Source organism: Oryzias latipes, chromosome 21 (assembly GCF_002234675.1).
Source record: "Oryzias latipes chromosome 21, ASM223467v1".
In the NCBI taxonomy this organism is placed as follows: domain Eukaryota; kingdom Metazoa; phylum Chordata; class Actinopteri; order Beloniformes; family Adrianichthyidae; genus Oryzias; species Oryzias latipes.
Window position 1 is genome coordinate 6,077,618 of NC_019879.2, and position 21,755 is coordinate 6,099,372.

A 21,755-nucleotide genomic window follows, 5' to 3' on the forward strand; every position below is an offset into this window, starting at 1 on the left:
ATTGAGCTGAAAGCTTAAAAGGTGGAATGATGATCTTAGATCCAATGTCAGTAAGGAGGTCTTGAACGAGGAACTCTTTGTCCGCCATGACATCGTCTCCTGGCTCCAGCAAAGGAACTTGGCTTCGAAGTCATGGATGTAATTCAAAGCCTCATCCAGAGCACCTCTGAAGATAAAGAAATTAAAAAACCAGTCTTAATATATTTATGCTACCTTTCAACACAACACAGTAATCATGTTTCGAAAAGTATGTTAAGTATTTAATTACAAATTACATTTCATTTATTTTTGTTAAGGAAAATATAAATGACTTAATACTCAAAATTAATTAAATACATGTAATGCAAATAGGTGAGAGCATGAACAGCTTTTATTATAAATATTAATTTGTTCAGGTAGAAATGCATTTATCCAATAACGGTACACATAATTGATTAGCTTTAACTAAACACATTATGAACAACCTTACCTGCAGTGGGTGTGTCACGTAGTCGTGATCCATCTTTACTGCCTTAGCTTAGCCACAGAGGTGAGACAGGTTGGCCAAAATCCAGGTAAGGATCGCAGCAGGCAAACAGAATCAGAAGACAGCAGATCATGTACAGATATAACACTCATTAAGGAAGGCATTGCAGCACAAACAATTCTTCGCATTGAGCTCAGCTCAGAACTTACGTATACTGTGGTTGATTGACTGAGATGAGAGTCAGGTGTGAGGCAAGCAGGAAGTGCATGAGTGTAATGGGAGATGAAGCGCTTGCAAAAGTCTGGAGATTGCTCCTGCTGGTGACCAGAGGGGGAGACAGAATTCAGAATTCTGACAAAATTAAACAAGAAAAAGAGGGATTAATTTGTGTAATTTTGATGAACCAGTTAATCTGAACAGTTCAACAAGGTCAAAGAGACCAAAGAGACCAAAATCAGTAAATTTAGGTGGTCAAAAAAACTTCCAAATGTAAGGAATTTTAAATATATTTTCTCCTAAAGTCAGGCCTCATTAAGGTCTTGAATAGGTCTTCAATTGCCGTATATTTGAGATTATCTACAGTCTAACGGCAAAGAAACCAATAATTTTCAGGGATGTGTTGTCAAGGCCCATGCGTCAAGGACTCTAAGGGTTATAGCACATTTCAATTAATTTAGCTGTTTTTTTTTTAAATCAGATTTAGCCATTCCTTTCATGTTAACATTTCGTGTAATTTATGATTTATTGCAAAAACAAAGTTCACATTTACCTTTTAAAATCAGAATAAAAAATGTATTTAAATATCTTGAGTTTGACACATCAGATCTGTTTAGACATGCAAAGGTTATTAGGGAATTAGATTGAAGGGGGATTTAAACATTGAAAACCACAGTGAAGATCCAATGTGGTAGAAAAGGAGGAAGACATGCATGTCAGAGATAAAACAGCAGATGAAAAGATGAATAAATGTTGCTGTAAGAGGAAAGATAATTATGTTGTTTTATACTTTTACTTCAGTGCGATCAATATTAGATAACATTTGTAAATGTCTTTTAGGCATCAGTATTTCATTTGACCCACTTGATCAAAATATTTTGCTGCAGATTCTGGAAAATGTCTTTAACAGGAGCTGCTTAACCCTTGTGCTATCTTAGATGACCCCCCCTACATTGACGTGTTCTCCCTACCATGACAAAGGTGGATAAAGGTGGAACGATTTCATGTAATCCATGGACACCAGTGAAGATCACAAATCATTGAAGAAAAAAGGTTCAGAGCACTGTCTAGTGGGTCTAGATGACCCTACTCCCAACAGTAAAGTGCCTAGGATAGCACAAGGGTTAAAGCAGTTCTAAGACATTTTTATCTGATCATGAAAGTCTTCCTCATACAGCAGAGATAGTCGTGGTGCAACACAAGGCTCTGTGCTTGGTCTAATGTTCTTTTGTATTTACATGTCGCTACTATGTAACATTATTAGGCAACACTGCAGAAATCACACTTTTTTTTCACTGTCTGGCAGTTTTACAACTTCTCTAAAAAGCTCGTCGGACAAGTGGTCGAACAGGCAACGACCACAGTTCAAATGAAGATCTGTTTTATATTTGACCTTTTTTTATAACATGACTAAGCAATCGTTGCAAGCAACTACACAGAAATCTCTTTTTTTCTAAATTTAATTACTGTTTCATTGTAAAAGCAAACAAAATGTGGTACAAAGACTCATGAAACAATTCAGTCTCACTAATGATCTTAAAAATATCAGCTCAGAAGAGAAAAAGGAAACTTATCTGTTCTTGAAAAATGTTTTCCATGGAGATCTGTCTTTAGGCTCCCATTTCCTAGCGTGTATTTAGACTGGACACACTTGGTTTGTTTAAAATGAACCAGAGTCTCTTGTTTACCATAATAATCCGAAACAAATTCTTTGTCTGAATTTGACTAAGCGATTCCCGGTCTCTGACCCATCTTTCGAGGTTGTCTTGATTAGTTTCCAATTGGACTGAGCTCCATTTCACTTTGAGTTTCCTCAGTCTGAAGATGCTCTGTGTGTAACGGCATAAAAAAATGATTTGTGTGTGTTTGTGTTCCAGCCGCGTGCCTATTGCAGGCGGCAGTTGGAAAGATCGGTTGGAAGAGGCTAGAAGAAGGGCTGTTAAAAAACTAACGTGCAGATCAGGGCCAGCAGCAGCTGTGATTGTTTATGCATTTTTCTCATTACTTTGTTCTGTTTTTGTTGTTGTTGAAGTTCTCGACTGCAAATAAATTGTTCTTTCTTCATCACGCCTCGACTTTTGACGGGTGTAACAATTTGGAGGTCCCACCGAGAATTATTATTTTTGATTTCTGAAAGAACGATCTGTCGACGGGAATATTGAAGGATGTCGGAACAAAGAGAAGACTTTCTCATGGAAATCGAGGAAAAACTTTTCCAGCTGACTGTTGAAGAGCTGTGCCTGGTGTGGGAATTTTTCAAGATCTTGGGAGGTGAACGAGCGAGAGGAAAGACGCGACGCACTCTCGTTAAACTCATCATCAAGTTCTGTGAGCGAGAAGAATTGTTGGAGGAAGAGGACGAGGGCATGTCGGTGCTTCTGGAGCTGAACGATCAGCTGGGAGCTGTGCGCCTGATGTCACCTGCGGGGCGGAGCAGTCAGCGAAATCACATCCCTGTCATCACAACCTCAACAGGTTCTTCAAAAAAATTCAGGAAAAAGCGAAACGCAGAATGACAACTCAACGATCAGCCAATGCTGTGCGACTTCTGTTGGGTTCAGAAAGGAATTTAAGATAAAGGGACAAGTGGGTGAGTCTACCTCCAGAGACACTCTAACCTTCAGCAGCTGGGAACACCAGATGGAAAGTGGACTCAGAAAAGGTTATTCAGAGCTGGAAATAATAGAAGCTGTGATCGGAGCTGTGAGCCCTGGCCTGAAATTAATAAGCTATTTGGAGGGGAAAAAATGACTCTCAGACAAATATTAAGAGCTGATTATGCAGAAAAGGATGCAACTGTGCTTTACCAGCAGCTGTCACAAGCAACCCAAGAACCTAGTGAAACAGCACTTGAATTCTTCATTTGTGTACTTGATCTACGCCAAAGCAACTATTTATAAGACATTAACAAGCACTTTTAATGTTGTAGTAAGCTGCTTATAAAGACATTTATTAGCAGTTGTAAATGTCTTACAACTGACTCACAAGTTCAAATAAGCTGCTTATAAACACATTAAAAGACTCATTTATAAACTATTTATAAGACATGAACAAGCACTAGAAAGGTTGTATTAAGCTGCTTATAAACACATTTATAAGCAGTTGTAATTGTCCTTAATAAACTATTTATAAGACATTAACAAGAACTTTTAATGTTGTATTAAGCTGCTTATAAAGATATTTATTTGCAGTTGTAAATTTCTTACAACTGACTTACAAGTTCAAATAAGAGACTTATAAACACATTAAAAGACTCATTTATAAACTATTTATAAGACATGAACAAGCACTAGTAATGTTGTATTAAGCTGCTTATAAAGACATTTATTAATCCTTCATAAAATGCCTTATGAGATAATAACAGTGTTCTTATTAACAGTTTATTAAGTGTTTTGCAGCCCCCCAATCTAAAGCGTGATCAAATAGGGGTTCATATTCACAAGCCATTTATAAACTGCTTGTATGGGATTAATAAATATATTTACAGGTCCCATGTTAAGTGGACTTACATTTTCTTAAGTCCAGCTGCTATGACTTAACCTCAAAACTACACCACCTGGATGAATGAGAACCTTTACTGACAGTTTGAGTGTTTTGCAGCCTCCTAAAGTATGGGCTATGTTTTGCCACAAACAAAAGCAAAGTACAGAATATGAAAAATGCCCTTTATAACATTAACCAAAGCCACAAACATATAACAACTCTAACACATCACAACAACATTGTGGATAACATTTTAAACTTTCAACAAACTTTAAAAAAAAAAAGAAATCAATATCTGCCCTTCCCAAGGGGCAGTAACTGTCCACTTTTTTTAAAAGTGTCGATTGTGTCTTCAATTTGTGAATTTGCATCAATTGTGTCGATGCAAGCTTTTGTAAAGTCGCTAAGTTTCTTTTTGGGATTGTGAAACTGTTTTAGCTCGGAGTACTTCTGTGGGGCTGCAATGGCAAGTTCTGCCACCGCAGCACTGCACACAACGGTGTTCCGATCTACTCCCACTTTTCTGAATGCTGCAGTTAATGTTTGTCCTTTGTTGAAGGCCTTGAGGACCTTTCTGTAACGCTCCACCACCTCATCTGGGACACGTGCTGAAACATAGAAAGGATGGTCAAGCAATGTTTTGAAATTGTGTACTCTGCATGTTTGCATGACATATATTAATTATCAAAAATATATGTTCCTGATTTGATGGTCTAAAACTCTCTGTGTGCTGCCCCCTAGAGGTTAAAACAAGGTACTAAAGTTGAATTTTACGATTGGTCTATTTATGTCTATGTCCCATGTCATTTCAGAGCTTTCGTGTCATACTTTACATCTCCAGCATATAAAAGCCCTGCCCATCTTAGATTGTGTAACGGTCGGACGTGAAAGTTAGACAACAGTTGTTAAGTGTAATTGTCATTTAATCCAGAAAACTCTGTCCTGGTGATGGGATTTGGAATGAACTTTCACTCAGGATTCTTTGCTACTATGTTAGCTTCATTTTATCACTCAGACATGGTTCTGCAAACCCTCAGCTGTGCAAGCAGCCCCACTGTTGGGCATTGCTGAGGTCAGTATCACTCCCCATACTAAATAGGCAGTGTGAGTGTAACCAACCCTCGCCCCGCCACTTTTTTTCCCCATTTTTTAAATCCGGGCTGGGAGTGGAGTCTCCAACTGTCCTGTTGTGTTACCCTTTAATGGAATACACATCTCGTCATTTTTATATGTTAACTATCTATACCTGTCACATTTGGGTTTCTGTCTATGTTATTACCTCTCTGTAAGGGGACACACCATAGCAATTATTTCTCAAGAAAAATTGAAAATCTGAAGTTACCTCTTCTGACATGTTTGCGGGCTTTGATTTGTCTCTTCTTTCCACTCTTGCCTCTTTTTTTCTTCTTTTTTGGTGTTCCCTTCTTCTTCTTTCCATTCTTCTTCTTCTTCTTCTTCTTCTCTTCATTTGAAGATGAAGACTCAGACGAAGAGTCAGATGAAGAATTGCTGCATGAAGAGTCACTCGAGTCTGAAGAACTGCTTGATGTACTTGCAGATGAACTTGACTGAACTTGGGAAGTTTTTTGTTGTTTCCCATGCAGCATTATGTCATTTGTGGAGGCTTGTGGAGGATGTTTTGCTGCAGAACAAAAATATAATTGTTGCAACCCAAAAGCACAGTGTAATTTTTAAGCTACTACTTTTATTAAGAAAAGGCAACAACACTACTTGTAGTATGTGGTGTTGCTTGCACATACCTAGCTGTTCTTTCAGAAAATCTTTTTCTGCTGACGGCTCTTTGATGAGCTCCTCCTGCCTCTGAATTTTTTCTGTCAGCTTTTTGATTTGTTGTTGCTGTTGTTTTGTAACAAGCTGGGCAGTAGGTGACACTTCAGCCTGATCTGTTAGGGGGAAAAAAATAAAAGTTTATCATTTAAAAGACTATTTGGGATTGGTAGACAACATTAAAACAACATTTTGAAGAATACATTTTTTGTTTTGCAAATATTAAGTAACATTCTTATGGTACAATTTTTAAGGGATGGTCAGCGCCAAACACACAAATCTGTATGATTGCTTCACGATCTCACTCAGATTTTTACGATGAAGGAAGTCAAGATAAGTGGGAGATTTTCCTAAAAAATCCTCCATGGCGTACATTGCAGTCAGCTTTGTTTTTAACTAGGACACATCAGAAAGTGCTCCGCAGCTCTGTGTCAAACTGGACAAGGCTGCGTGTGACTTCCTGAAACTTATGTCCAATCAAAAGGTCCGAATACCGTGACGTTGTCTTAGCCTGCTAGAAGTGCGTGCTGCAGCAGTTTTTATTTCGACTGAACTTGAGAAATCCGCGATGGGAGGGTTAGGGTTAGTGAAATGTTAATACAATAGTACATATTTCACCATTAATTTTGTGACATTATATGGGAAGCCGAGCTTCCCTTGCAGTCTTAAAGAAATCGCCACTGGTTTAAACGCTCCAATGTGAAAATACGTCTGTCTGAAAGCAGCATAACCGTTAGGGGTGTAACGATACGCTAAAATCTCATTTCGGTTTGATTCAGAGTTTCTTAGGGCTCGGTTCGATACGTTTCGGTTTGGTACTGATGTTTAACAAATCTGCCTGATATGAACTGATATTTTATAAAGTATTATCTTATTGTTATTTATTGTGTGTGTTTTTCTCCCTTGGGAGATTAATAAAGCTTTAATTCATATATTTTGGTATTTTTACTGTACAAAAAGCCAGAAAATAATTTCTTGCAAAATGCATTTATTGGTTTTATATAAGAATAAATAAAATTGACCTCTCTAGGGGATCTGCTTAATAAAATAAGAAAAACTATTAGCTGCCAGGAACTAAAAACTTTGAATAATTAATACTGGCATGAAAAATTAACTTGCACATTTATTTTCTTGTAGACTGAAACAGTCGGGTCATGCCGTTTTAAGAGCATTAACAGATCTATTCTGTGGCATACACTATCTTTGAGTAACAATGTCAACACAACAGAGCATTCCCCACAGGAGAGCGTAAGCTAAGCATTAGCCATCCTGATCCTGTGGACATGCGCACTGTCACCTCCATCACCTGATAGCTGTTGAAGCTGAAGTGCAATGACGATTTTGGCCGTGGAAGGCGGATCTTCCTTCGGGGTTCACTTACCCGTGTGGACTTATTGCAGTTCTCCATAACTGAGCTACACAAACTAAACGCGCGGTCACAGAAACTGTTGCGCTGCGCGCGACAACCTCTGCCCCCCCCCCGCCCCCTTTCCTACAGGCGCGCGAGTGCAGAAACCAGTGAGAGTCTCGGTGGAATACCACGAATAACATTAGTTCCGCCTCAACGCAAAGTTAATACATTTGCGGGGAAAAAATAAACAAACCGAAAACTGAAACGGTACGAACGTGAACCGAACCGAAAGTGCCGTACCGAAACGTTTCGGTCCAACTACGTGTACCGTTACACCCCTAATAACACGTCATAAACAAAATAAATATTAATGGACTGACCCATTTGGAGTTATTTGACAAAATATAATTAAAACACGATTCAGCTATTTTAGGTCTTCAGAGAAGGACTTGACATATTTGTTTGTAGCTTACCAGGGAGACGTGCTTTATCTGTTTGCTTCCTCTTCATACTTTTCTTCAGCTCGGGCGACTTCGCCCTTCCAGCTCCAGAGCGGGTGTACATGCGGCTTCGGACTTGTGGGACAGACACAGTGGATAACTATAGCGAGCAGCAAACTCTTACTAAGCTTAGCAAAGATTGAACAAAAGCTGGGCCTGCGCACTAAGAAAATGTAAGCAACCAATCCAGTAGCGTTTAATTTGTACGACAGTCCGTTTCGTAGTGGGGGGATCAAAGTTGTCGATAATGATTGGAGATTAAAATTGGCGGCAAAAGACTGGCGGCAATAAATTCAAACTGGTTGTATGAAACTCAGGAAGGCGCTTTTATTAACGTAAGAAATGACCTTAGTTACCAGACTGCGGAGGCTCATTTTTGCGGGCAAATCTAAAAGAAAAGCCTTAAAACTGATCAAATGGATGCAAAAAAATCATCTTTTAAGAAGGGAAATGAAATGCAGCATCTGTCACAAGCGAATGAAATTGAAAAAATGGAAGACAAAAGACCATTATGCTTGGTAAGTATGATTGTTGTTTTTTCAGTACATAATGGCTGCAGTTATTAAAAGAAAAATGTTGTGTTGGAAATTTTGGTTGAAGCCGATTAAGTTGATATAATTTGACTTTGCAGGAAATGTCAGCGTGCTGTGCATAGAGGAAAAACAAGGGTGAAATCGATTCGACACAAGTCTCTATTCCAGCGTTCAAAAATATCCCTTTTTGAATGGATGCAGTTCATATACAGGTATGTGACTGTCTCCAACTATGATATTCACATCATTGCTTTTTAAGGTGGTACACATAAAACCAGGAAACTCTTCAGCTTCATACACGTTCCATTGATTAAACTGCTCTTGTACATATTGTTGACCTTTCTTTTGTTTAGGTTTAAAGATGTTCAAAGGTTGTACCAATATGTTGCATAAAGTATGCTTTTGGCGTAGGAGCAAGCATGCAAAAAAGAAAAAAATAATAACTGAATAAAATATCATAAAATTGAATTACATTAATCTAACATAAGAAATTAATTTGGTATGGCAGCTAGAAAAATATTTTAATATATTTTTTGATATTAACTAATTTCACATACTAATACATCTGTCATGTGTGGGGTGGCTCGAGAGCCGGTAGGACCCAGGCGCAGAGACGGGAGGCAAACGGGTTCAAGGGCAAGGGATTTAATAATAACGAAAAGCGCTGCAGAGCAGGATGACAAAGCAAAACTCACTGTGGCGTGGCATGAAACTTGGCAGGAACAGACGAAGACACATGAAGACATTAAACACACGACCAGAAGTTAATGGACCAGCACAGGAGGAAGGCAGAGACAGAACTTATATACAGACAGGGCAGACAAGACACAGGTGAACACAATCAGGGCAGATGGGGACCAAAGGAAGTAAAACTCACGACACAAGACAAGACAGGAAACCTTTCAAAATAAAACAGGAAACAGAACTTAACCATGACAGAACAAGACAGAAAGCAAAAACCAATACAAAAGAAACGCAAACCATGACAGTACCCCCCCCTCAAGGAACCGCTCCGAGGTTCCCAAAGTCAACTGAGGGGGGGGGCCCCGGAGGTCAAACCTCGACGGGCATAAGAGTCCAAGGAGTCAGGCGGACGGCCGGGGTTCCGAGCCGTCCGGCGAGGCAGGTCCGGAGGACGGCCGGGGTTCCGCGCCGTCCGGCGAGGCAGGTCCGGAGGACGGCCGGGGTTCCGCGCCGTCCGGCGAGGCAGGTCCGGAGGACGGCCGGGGTTCCGCGCCGTCCGGCGAGGCAGATCAGGCTTGGAGTCAGGCTTGGAGTCAGGCTTGGAGTCAGGCTTGGAGTCAGGCTTGGAGTCAGGCTTGGAGTCAGGCTTGGAGTCAGGCTTGGAGTCAGGCATGGGGTGGTCGGGCCAGCAGTCAGGCTCTGGCGGGTCGGGCCAGCAGTCAGGCTCTGGCGGGTCGGGCCAGCAGTCAGGCTCTGGCGGGTCGGGCCAGCAGTCAGGCTCTGGCGGGTCGGGCCAGCAGTCAGGCTCTGGCGGGTCGGGCCAGCAGTCAGGCTCTGGCGGGTCGGGCCAGCAGTCAGGCTCTGGCGGGTCGGGCGTGCCAGTGGAAGCAGGGACCGGTTGGGGTTCAGGCGGCACCCCCCTGGGAGCTGGAACGGGTCGGGGCGCAGGCGGAACCCCCCTGGAAGCTGGAACGGGTCGGGGTGCAGGCGGCACCCCCCTGGGAGCTGGGACGGGTCGGGGTGCGTCCAGGACCACCACTGAACGTGGCTGTGGTGCGTCCGGGACCACCACTGAGCGTGGCTGTGGTGCGTCCGGGACCACCACTGAACGTGGCTGTGGTGCGTCCGGGACCACCACTGAACGTGGCTGTGGGGGACGGCGGGGACGACGGCGACGACCCCCCCTCAGGGCAAGAAGGCTCCCTCTCCAGTCAAGACGGCTCCCTTCCATAGCAGGAGTGAAAAACCGGAGCATGTCAAAGTCCCAATAGGACCTGGTCCTCTCTGCTTCGAGGCAGTAGGCCTCCAAAAGCTGCATGTCCCGCTCTGCTGGGTCCAAGAAATATGGCTGGTCCATTCTGTCATGTGTGGGGTGGCTCGAGAGCCGGTAGGACCCAGGCGCAGAGACGGGAGGCAAACGGGTTCAAGGGCAAGGGATTTAATAATAACAAAAAGCGCTGCAGAGCAGGATGACAAAGCAAAACTCACTGTGGCGTGGCATGAAACTTGGCAGGAACAGACGAAGACACATGAAGACATTAAACACACGACCAGAAGTTAATGGACCAGCACAGGAGGAAGGCAGAGACAGAACTTATATACAGACAGGGCAGACAAGACACAGGTGAACACAATCAGGGCAGATGGGGACCAAAGGAAGTAAAACTCACGACACAAGACAAGACAGGAAACCTTTCAAAATAAAACAGGAAACAGAACTTAACCATGACAGAACAAGACAGAAAGCAAAAACCAATACAAAAGAAACGCAAACCATGACAACATCTATGTATTAATACCAAAGTAGTAAAGTATTGATTTTTTAAATTCATACTTTGTATTTAATACATAAAGGTATTAATGTACAAGTTTTCTCAGAGAAATGCCAAATGCTAAATAAATTAAAAATAAATTTTTGCTGGTTTAAAAAAATTTAAACCACAAGTTTTGGTCTGTTCCTGATCCATCACAATTTGAATAAAGAAAGTCATTAAATTTTAATTTTAAATTATTTTCTAAAAGTCCTTCAGCATGAGAAAAATTCTACAAGAACATGTTAAAAACACACAACAAAGATGTTTATTGGAGTGTGTCTTTAAGGCAATTTAAGCTTGTTTGACATAAAAACATTAATTGTCTGAGGTTGTACTTGTTTTCTCTTCTTCAGATTTTCCCAAGGTTTGCGTCTACGGCAGATTGATATGATAGCAGATAACATAGCAGCAAGTTCTACCACTCTCACAAAAATGGCAAAAAAACTACGCCAGGTCTGCATTACTGCTGTTAAAAGAATGAGGCGACACAAGGGACAAATCATTGGTGGACGACATGAATTTGTTGTGATTGATGAGAGTCACTTCCGACATAAAAGAAAGGTAAGCAGAAGGCAGCATAGAATACACAGAAAGTGACTATTCGCACATAAATTTCTAAATACGTGTGACCAGTGCAGAAAGTTTTTCTTGGCTGCATGAACCCAGAAGAGGGTTTTGGGCTACGGTTAGGATAAGGGTCAGATTAATTCACCACGTGGTTTCCAAGCACAGCTGTTTCTGCAACTCACCTCTCCCCCAGGAGATGGGTCAACTATAAGAGTAAATTTCACACACTTAGGGTGTGTAACAGCTAATATAACTTTGACTTTAACTTCAAAAGCATGCAACCATCAACAAAATCCAGCCTTGGACGCACTTAAAATAAATGCTGGCATGTAGAAATGTGCATCTTGGTTGCACGAATTACGTGTGGCTAATGTGAATTTCCATCAGTTTTTGTGCTTGAACTCACATAAATATGTATGAATAACATCAGCCTTTAAAAAAAGCCCCAAAGAAAGACATCTATACTGAAACAAGCAAAGGCATTTGTTTTTGGAAATAACAACTGTCATACAAACAGTATTCATTCAAAATAGTATTTGGGGTATAATAATCATCAAATACTAACTTTCACATATGGTGCAACCAGCACAAAAAAGTGATGGAAATTTATATTGGCCACACGTAAAATGTGCAGCCTCAGTGTGTTGCCTGCATGTATTTTAAGTGGCTGAATGTTGTTGTTGGCTGCAAGTATTTAACGTTAAACATAAAGTTAAAGTCCCATTAGCTGTAACGTACATAGGTGTGTGAAATGTGCTCTCCTGGAGGAGCGGTGAGCTGCAGAAACATCTGCAGTCAGGAATCACTTGGTTTAACCCTAACTCGCAATCTTAACCTTAACCCCTTCATCTAGGAAGGGAAAGGGGTTAAGGTTTCATCTTATTTTGAAAATTGCCTGCAAATAGTCACTTTCTATTTTTTAAAAGATGTTTTCTGTTACATTTTTCAATACGTACACATGTAATGCTTTTGTAATTTTGCAAGTAGTTGTTAATAACCAGTGTGTAATATTAAAAGAAGTATAATTTATCACCAATTCTTGATCCAATACAGTAGGTGTCCATATAATGAAAATCTCAGAATATTTATTCTTGCACCATTAGTCAGTCATCTTTTTTTACATTAAAAAAAATCATTAGCCTAAAATTTTTGTGTTTACTGTTTTTGTGTTAATCCTTTTCTTTCATTTTTTTAAACAGTATGGGAAAGGAAGAATGGCGGGAGCATGGAAGAGAAAGATGTGGGTTTTTGGTATGCTAGGAGTCCAGGGGCAGAGGAGTGGAAAGCCAGTTTTGAGACTTGTGAAGAAACGTACTCGCAGAGAACTTGTACCACTCATTGCCCGCCACGTGAAACCCGGGTCCACTATTATGAGTGATGAGTGGCGAGCATATCGCATCCTTCCTGCTCTTGGGTACAAACACTTCACTGTTAATCACAGTCAGTTTTACGTAAATCCACAGAACGGTGCTCACACACAACATATAGAAAGGGCATGGCGGACCTATAAAGAGCAAGTATGGAGGCTTCGGGGGAATCAAACTGAAGATATGCTACGTGATCAACTCTGTTTGATTGAATGGAATGAATGGCTTGCAAAAAAATATCACAGTGGTCCACTTGGACGGTTACTACACGACATTAAGAAAGAGTACAATTGATCCACTTAATGTTTTTTTTGTAATGTAGGAAGGGCAGATATTGATTTTTTTTTTTTTTTAAAGTTTGTTGAAAGTTTAAAATGTTATCCACAATGTTGTTGTGATGTGTTAGAGTTGTTATATGTTTGTGGCTTTGGTTAATGTTATAAAGGGCATTCTTCATATTCTGTACTTTGCTTTTGTTTGTGGCAAAACATAGCCCACACTTTAGGAGGCTGCAAAACACTCAAACTGTCAGTAAAGGTTCTCATTCATCCAGGTGGTGTAGTTTTGAGGTTAAGTCATAGCAGCTGGACTTAAGAAAATGTAAGTCCACTTAACATGGGACCTGTAAATATATTTATTAATCCCATACAAGCAGTTTATAAATGGCTTGTGAATATGAACCCCTATTTGATCACGCTTTAGATTGGGGGGCTGCAAAACACTTAATAAACTGTTAATAAGAACACTGTTATTATCTCATAAGGCATTTTATGAAGGATTAATAAATGTCTTTATAAGCAGCTTAATACAACATTACTAGTGCTTGTTCATGTCTTATAAATAGTTTATAAATGAGTCTTTTAATGTGTTTATAAGTCTCTTATTTGAACTTGTAAGTCAGTTGTAAGAAATTTACAACTGCAAATAAATATCTTTATAAGCAGCTTAATACAACATTAAAAGTTCTTGTTAATGTCTTATAAATAGTTTATTAAGGACAATTACAACTGCTTATAAATGTGTTTATAAGCAGCTTAATACAACCTTTCTAGTGCTTGTTCATGTCTTATAAATAGTTTATAAATGAGTCTTTTAATGTGTTTATAAGCAGCTTATTTGAACTTGTGAGTCAGTTGTAAGACATTTACAACTGCTAATAAATGTCTTTATAAGCAGCTTACTACAACATTAAAAGTGCTTGTTAATGTCTTATAAATAGTTGCTTTGGCGTAGATCAAGTACACAAATGAAGAATTCAAGTGCTGTTTCACTAGGTTCTTGGGTTGCTTGTGACAGCTGCTGGTAAAGCACAGTTGCATCCTTTTCTGCATAATCAGCTCTTAATATTTGTCTGAGAGTCATTTTTTCCCCTCCAAATAGCTTATTAATTTCAGGCCAGGGCTCACAGCTCCGATCACAGCTTCTATTATTTCCAGCTCTGAATAACCTTTTCTGAGTCCACTTTCCATCTGGTGTTCCCAGCTGCTGAAGGTTAGAGTGTCTCTGGAGGTAGACTCACCCACATGTCCCTTTATCTTAAATTCCTTTCTGAACCCAACAGAAGTCGCACAGCATTGGCTGATCGTTGAGTTGTCATTCTGCGTTTCGCTTTTTCCTGAATTTTTTTGAAGAACCTGTTGAGGTTGTGATGACAGGGATGTGATTTCGCTGACTGCTCCGCCCCGCAGGTGACATCAGGCGCACAGCTCCCAGCTGATCGTTCAGCTCCAGAAGCACCGACATGCCCTCGTCCTCTTCCTCCAACAATTCTTCTCGCTCACAGAACTTGATGATGAGTTTAACGAGAGTGCGTCGCGTCTTTCCTCTCGCTCGTTCACCTCCCAAGATCTTGAAAAATTCCCACACCAGGCACAGCTCTTCAACAGTCAGCTGGAAAAGTTTTTCCTCGATTTCCATGAGAAAGTCTTCTCTTTGTTCCGACATCCTTCAATATTCCCGTCGACAGATCGTTCTTTCAGAAATCAAAAATAATAATTCTCGGTGGGACCTCCAAATTGTTACACCCGTCAAAAGTCGAGGCGTGATGAAGAAAGAACAATTTATTTGCAGTCGAGAACTTCAACAACAACAAAAACAGAACAAAGTAATGAGAAAAATGCATAAACAATCACAGCTGCTGCTGGCCCTGATCTGCACGTTAGTTTTTTAACAGCCCTTCTTCTAGCCTCTTCCAACCGATCTTTCCAACTGCCGCCTGCAATAGGCACGCGGCTGGAACACAAACACACACAAATCATTTTTTTATGCCGTTACACACAGAGCATCTTCAGACTGAGGAAACTCAAAGTGAAATGGAGCTCAGTCCAATTGGAAACTAATCAAGACAACCTCGAAAGATGGGTCAGAGACCGGGAATCGCTTAGTCAAATTCAGACAAAGAATTTGTTTCGGATTATTATGGTAAACAAGAGACTCTGGTTCATTTTAAACAAACCAAGTGTGTCCAGTCTAAATACACGCTAGGAAATGGGAGCCTAAAGACAGATCTCCATGGAAAACATTTTTCAAGAACAGATAAGTTTCCTTTTTCTCTTCTGAGCTGATATTTTTAAGATCATTAGTGAGACTGAATTGTTTCATGAGTCTTTGTACCACATTTTGTTTGCTTTTACAATGAAACAGTAATTAAATTTAGAAAAAAAGAGATTTCTGTGTAGTTGCTTGCAACGATTGCTTAGTCATGTTATAAAAAAAGGTCAAATATAAAACAGATCTTCATTTGAACTGTGGTCGTTGCCTGTTCGACCACTTGTCCGACGAGCTTTTTAGAGAAGTTGTAAAACTGCCAGACAGTGAAAAAAAAGTGTGATTTCTGCAGTGTTGCCTAATAATGTTACATAGTAGCGACATGTAAATACAAAAGAACATTAGACCAAGCACAGAGCCTTGTGTTGCACCACGACTATCTCTGCTGTATGAGGAAGACTTTCATGATCAGATAAAAATGTCTTAGAACTGCTTTAACCCTTGTGCTATCCTAGGCACTTTACTGTTGGGAGTAGGGTCATCTAGACCCACTAGACAGTGCTCTGAACCTTTTTTCTTCAATGATTTGTGATCTTCACTGGTGTCCATGGATTACATGAAATCGTTCCACCTTTATCCACCTTTGTCATGGTAGGGAGAACACGTCACAACATCCGTTGGAGCACAGTTCATAATGTCCAAAAAAACGACGGAGTGTGATACTGATGTTCACTCTTCACAAAGATGCTGCTGTGTCATCAGGAAGTGACAAAAACCCCATAATCATCCTGGACTACAACAAAAACAAAGGAGGATTGGACAATCTGGACAAGCTGACTGCCACCTACGCTTGCCAGCGAATGACCAGGAGATGGCCAATGGTTGTTTTACAACATCCTCAATGTGTCTGCATACAATGCATTTGTGTTGTGGACCAATATTCACCAAGGGTGGAATTCAACCCAAAACACCAAGCAGAGAATGTTTCTTGAGGAGCTCGTGAATTCCCATGTCAAGCGGCACATTGAGCTACGGGAACGGGTGCCCTGAGACCCAGCTGCTGCAGACTTGGTCAGACAGCTGCAGGGACACCAAGCACGCCATCCACAGCAACAAGAAGAGCATCAGCATCACCTTTCCTCTCAGAAGCCAGCCCTGCCTCAAGCACTCCATCCACAGCCACAGCCACAATGCCAGTGAGACCACCTCACTCAAAAAGAAAGAGGTCTCAGGTTTGCCCTAGCAATATGGACAGAAAAACCTACATAGTGTGCTTCACCTGCAACAAATATATCTGCAAAGAACACACTAAAAGTGTAACTCTTTGTAACACATGCATCTAAACACACACACACACACACACACACAGGCATGTTCTTTGCACAGAGTATTTATATAAAAAGTACTTGATCTCTTTTGGTATGATTTTCTCGATTGGTTGTTGTTTATTTGACTTTGCAAATCCTTGTTTTATTGTAATTTTTTATTATTTATGACTGTTCTGTTTTTCATATTGTTAAATATTGTATTAAAGTTCTAATGTGTGGAAGAAAAAGACTTGTTTTTGCCCTTTTCTTGAAGTGAAGATATACGGGTCAAAAATGACCCGAACACCATAGATGTTACTATATTTGATAATATTAAAATGAAAATTTTTTTTTGTTGAACATTTAAGAAATTTGTTTTAATATCTCTCAGTTACACTCAGGTAACAGAACAACTGATTATTTTGTTGCCTTCTTCTCTTAAGGTACATTTTACCACTTTTTAGACATTGAAAATGAGGGGTATGCTGTTAAAAACAAAGACCCAGAGGGCCACAAAAAACATTAAAACCAATCTTTTCATGGATAAGGGAGCCCAACCAGCTAAACAAGAGTTAAGAAAAACATTGGATGAAAAAAGATTTTTTTTTAGGGTATTTTATGGCTGATTTAACACACGGGTCCAAAATGACCCGCTAACACCACAGATGGCAGCAGAAAGCTAACACCAGAGGAAGGTTAAAATAAACTCTTCTTACCTTTCACTCACCTGTCTCTGCCTCTGGGTTCCAGCGCCTGGGTCCGTTCCGTGTTCTAGTCATGACAGAACGGACTAGCCTAAACCCCGACCCAGCTGACCCGGAAGTTCTCCGCCATGCTGTGCAGAAACAAGGTATTTTCTTGGAACTCCACTCCAATATACTCTCTCGCATCACTTCTGTTCAGGAGGACCTTATTTCCCGGATCCAGGATATCACACGGACTCTTCAGACCTTAAACACCACAGCTCCAGCTTCAGTCCCATCCCCCAGCGATCTGTTTACTTCCGCTTCTACCCCGGAAAATTTCCGGTTACAACCTGAGCCATTTCACGGGGATGTTGAAGCATGTGGGGGGTTTCTGTTACAATGTCAACTCCTTTTCCAACTTTCTCCATGTTTCTACCGCTCAGATCTCACCAAAATAACGCTAATCGTCAACTCCCTCAGGAGTAAAGCTCTGCGATGGGCCCAAGCCTTCCTGGCGGTCAATCATATTCCTCAACTCCCCCTCGAAAGATTCATTAACGAGTTTCGACTCGTTTTTCACCGACCTAAAAAGCAGGAAGAAGCCACCAGACGATTGTTAAGCCTCAAGCAAGGTGATCGATCTGTCTGCGACCATGTCATTGATTTCCGCATCCTAGCCGTGGAAGCGGGGTGGACGGACCCCGCACTCAGAGGTGTTTTTTACCAGTCATTGAATGACCACATCAAAGATCATCTGTGCACTCAGCCAGAAGCTACCGGCTTTGAAGGTTTAGTCAACGCTGCTCTACGATCTGATATTCGCCTCCGTGAACGTAAACTGGAGCGCACCTCTCAGCCTCGTACTCCGCTTATTGCTAACCAGTGTCCTTCCTCTATCCATCTCACAGAGTCCCCGGCGGTCTTACCTCGCAAATCACCTGAAGAACCCATGCAGATTTGCCACTCAAAGCTGTCTGCCGAAGAACGTCAGAAGCGGAGTAATGAAGGCTTATGCTTTTACTGTGGAAATCCCGGTCATCAGGTCTCCCAATGTAAGCTTCGTTTAAACTCCCGAACCCCCCCGCTAGACGACAGGCCGCGGGCGGGTAAGTCTGTTTCTCCTCCCACAGACTTTTGTTGCATTCCTGTCAAGCTATGTTTTGATTCTCGTGTCACAGAGGCTCAGGCTTTAATTGACTCTAGAGCCGAACAAAGCCTCATTGACTTAGGCCTCGTAAAATCTCTCTCGCTACCTACTGAACCCTTGGAGACCCCCGTTAAAGCTGCTGGCTTGGGGGGTCAGCACCTCTCAGTCATCACTCACCGTACCGGTCCCATCCAGCTTATTACATCCGGTAATCATCATGAAAACATTCAATTCTTTATTACTCACTCTCCTCATAATCCTATAGTTTTGGGTTGTTCTTGGTTGAAACATCATAACCCCCAGTTTGATTGGGTTTACCAACGGGTTAATTCTTGGAGTGCCTACTGTATGGCTAACTGTCTTCAGTCTGCCATCCCCGATTTAACTCCTGTTAACTCTGCTCTCGCTGAATCTATCGATCTCACTAAGGTTCCCTCTTGCTACCATCATTTTAAAGCTGTCTTCAGTAAATGCAAAGCTAATGCTCTACCTTCCCACCGGCCTTATGACTGCGCCATCGAGCTCCTTCAAGGGGCTACGTTGCCCAAGGGGCATCTATTTAATTTATCTGGTCCCGAAAAGGCCGCTATGGAGTCCTACATCCATGAGGCGCTTTCATCCGGTCACATTCGTCCGTCTTCTTCTCCTGTTGGTGCTGGGTTTTTCTTCGTGGTGAAAAAAGATAAAACCCTGCGTCCCTGTATTGATTACCGCGAACTTAATTCTATCACTGTCAAAGGCAAATACTCACTTCCCCTCATAAGCTCGGTTTTTGATTCAGTTCAAGGCGCTCAGATTTTTTCTAAACTCGACCTTCGCAATGCCTATCATTTAGTCCGTATCAAGGAGGGGGATGAATGGAAAACCGCGTTCAATACTCCCCTCGGCCACTATGAGTACCTGGTCATGCCCTTTGGCCTCACCAACGCCCCCGCGGTTTTTCAAAGACTCGTGAATGACGTGCTCCGAGATTTCATTAATCGCTTCGTCTTCGTCTACCTCGATGATATCTTGATTTTTTCCCGTGATCCCGTCCAACACGAAAACCACGTGCGCCAGGTTCTGACCAGGTTACTCGAAAATCAGCTGTTTGTTAAGGCAGAAAAATGTCAATTTCACGCCCCGTCTGTCCAGTTCCTTGGGTACATCCTCGAGGCTGGTCGCATCCGTCCCGATCCCGCAAAAATCAAAGCAGTCTCCCAGTGGGAACCCCCTGTCACTCGCAAAAAACTACAGCAGTTCCTGGGTTTTGCCAACTTTTACAGAAGATTCATTCGTAATTACAGCAGCATTGCCTCACCCCTTACTCAGCTAACTTCTATCTCCAAGCCCTTTCAATGGAACCCTAATGCTCAAGCCGCCTTTGACACCCTCAAATCACTGTTCATCTCAGCTCCCATCCTCACGCAACCCGACCCGGCCAGACAGTTCGTAGTAGAGGTTGATGCTTCGGACACTGGGGTCGGAGCGATCCTCTCCCAGAAAGAAAGCGCTTCTAACAAACTCAAACCCTGTGCTTTCTTTTCCCGGAAACTTACTCCCGCCGAGCGGAATTATGATGTGGGTAATCGTGAGCTGCTGGCCATCAAACTAGCGCTGGAGGAGTGGCGTCATTGGTTGGAGGGAGCGGACCTACCCTTCATTGTCTGGACCGACCACAAAAACCTGGCATACTTGCGTTCCGCCAAACAGTTAAATTCTCGACAAGCTCGGTGGTGTTTATTTTTTGACAGATTCAACTTCACTATTACCTACAGGCCAGGCAGTCGCAACACCAAACCTGATGCTCTCTCACGCCAATTCAGCTCCGATGACTCAACGACCTCCAATACCATCATCCCTCCTACTTGCATCGTGGGCAGTCTGACCTGGGACATCGAAAACCGGGTTATTAATGCCCAGGGTGAGGAACCCAAACCCGACTCCTGTCCTAACGGTGTCCTCTTCGTCCCCACTTCACTCAGGTCGGACGTTTTATCCTGGGGCCACAGTTCTCGGGTCGCCTGTCATGGCGGGGTGTTTAGGACCCTCAGTCTCCTCCGGAAGAGGTTTTACTGGCCTAGAATGGACAAGGATGTGCGGGAGTACGTCGCCGCTTGCACCACCTGCGCTAGATCTAAGTCCTCCAGTTCACCTCCTGTCGGCCTGCTCCATCCTCTGTCCACTCCACATAGACCCTGGTCGCACATCGCCGTGGACTTTGTTACAGGGCTACCTACGTCACAAGGTCACACAATTATTCTTACGGTCATTGATCGCTTCTCCAAAGCCGCCCAGTTTATCCCTCTGCCCCAGTTACCTTCAGCCACTGTGACAGCCGACCTCCTAGTGAACCATGTTTTTCGCCATCACGGGATTCCAGCCGATATTGTCTCTGACAGGGGCCCTCAATTCATTTCCCATGTTTGGAAGGCCTTCTGTTCTGCGTTGGGGGCTACCGCCAGTTTGTCCTCCGGCTATCACCCCCAATCTAACGGCCAGGCAGAGCGTGCCAACCAAGAGTTGGAGGCGGCTCTGCGCTGTCTGGCTGCCCAAAATCCAGCTGATTGGGCTACTCACTTGGTGTGGATCGAGTATGCCCACAACTCTCACGTCTCATCTGCTACCGGGGTCTCCCCCTTCGAGGCTTCGTTGGGCTATTCACCCCCTCTGTTCCCCTCTCAGGAGCTGGATCTGGCTGTCCCGTCCATGCAGCATCATCTTCAACGCTGCCAGCGAGTGTGGAACCAGACCAGAGAGGCTTTGCTTCGGACCAAGGAGGAGAACTGTCGTATCGCCAATCGCCACAGGGTGGCAGGTCCCACCTATCAGGTCGGTCAGAAAGTGTGGCTCTCATCTAAAAACATTCCCCTGCAGACCTCGTCCCGCAAGTTGGCGCCCAGGTTCATCGGTCCATATGTCATTGATCGTATCCTCAATCCCTCCTGTGTCCGCCTTCGTCTGCCCGCTGCGCTTAAGGTGCACCCCACGTTCCACATCTCTAACATCAAGCCCTTTTTGGACAGTCCATTGTGCCCGCCTTCCACTTCCCCACCACCCGCCCGTATCATTGATGGGGCTCCGGCGTTCACAGCCACCCGCATCCTGGATATCTGCCGCCGTGGCCGTGGCCACCAGTACCTGGTGGATTGGGAAGGGTACGGTCCTGAGGAACGCTCCTGGGTCTCCCGTTCCCTCATCCTCGACCCTTCCCTCATCACCGACTTCTTCCGCGCCCACCCGGATCGTCGGCCTGGACCGCCAGGAGGCGGTCGTTGAGGGGGGGGTACTGTCATGGTGGCTTGGCAGACTCCTCCCCCTCCAGCTCTGCTGCTTATCTCTCTCAGCTGTGACCACTCTACTCATTAGACACCTGCTAC

At 42.7% G+C, this 21,755-nt stretch overlaps 2 protein-coding genes across 2 annotated transcripts; one reads left to right on the plus strand and one right to left on the minus strand.

Annotated features, from left to right (window-relative positions):
• Nucleotides 1–4,333: 4,333 nt before the first annotated feature.
• Nucleotides 4,334–6,233, minus strand: LOC111946809 (coiled-coil domain-containing protein 106-like). The gene is made up of 3 exons (XM_023951200.1): nt 5,926–6,233; nt 5,508–5,807; nt 4,334–4,773 (listed from the first exon to the last, which is right to left on the minus strand). The coding sequence occupies exons 2-3, from the start codon at nt 5,770–5,772 to the stop codon at nt 4,454–4,456; spliced, it is 585 nt and encodes a 194-aa protein (XP_023806968.1). The 5' UTR covers nt 5,773–5,807; nt 5,926–6,233; the 3' UTR covers nt 4,334–4,453.
• A 1,363-nt stretch (nt 6,234–7,596) lies between these two features.
• On the plus strand, nt 7,597–13,335 carry LOC111946808. The gene is made up of 4 exons (XM_023951197.1): nt 7,597–8,322; nt 8,436–8,549; nt 11,189–11,396; nt 12,602–13,335. Exons 1-4 carry the CDS (start codon nt 8,147–8,149, stop codon nt 13,061–13,063), a joined length of 960 nt encoding a protein of 319 aa, XP_023806965.1. The 5' UTR covers nt 7,597–8,146; the 3' UTR covers nt 13,064–13,335.
• Nucleotides 13,336–21,755: the final 8,420 nt, after the last annotated feature.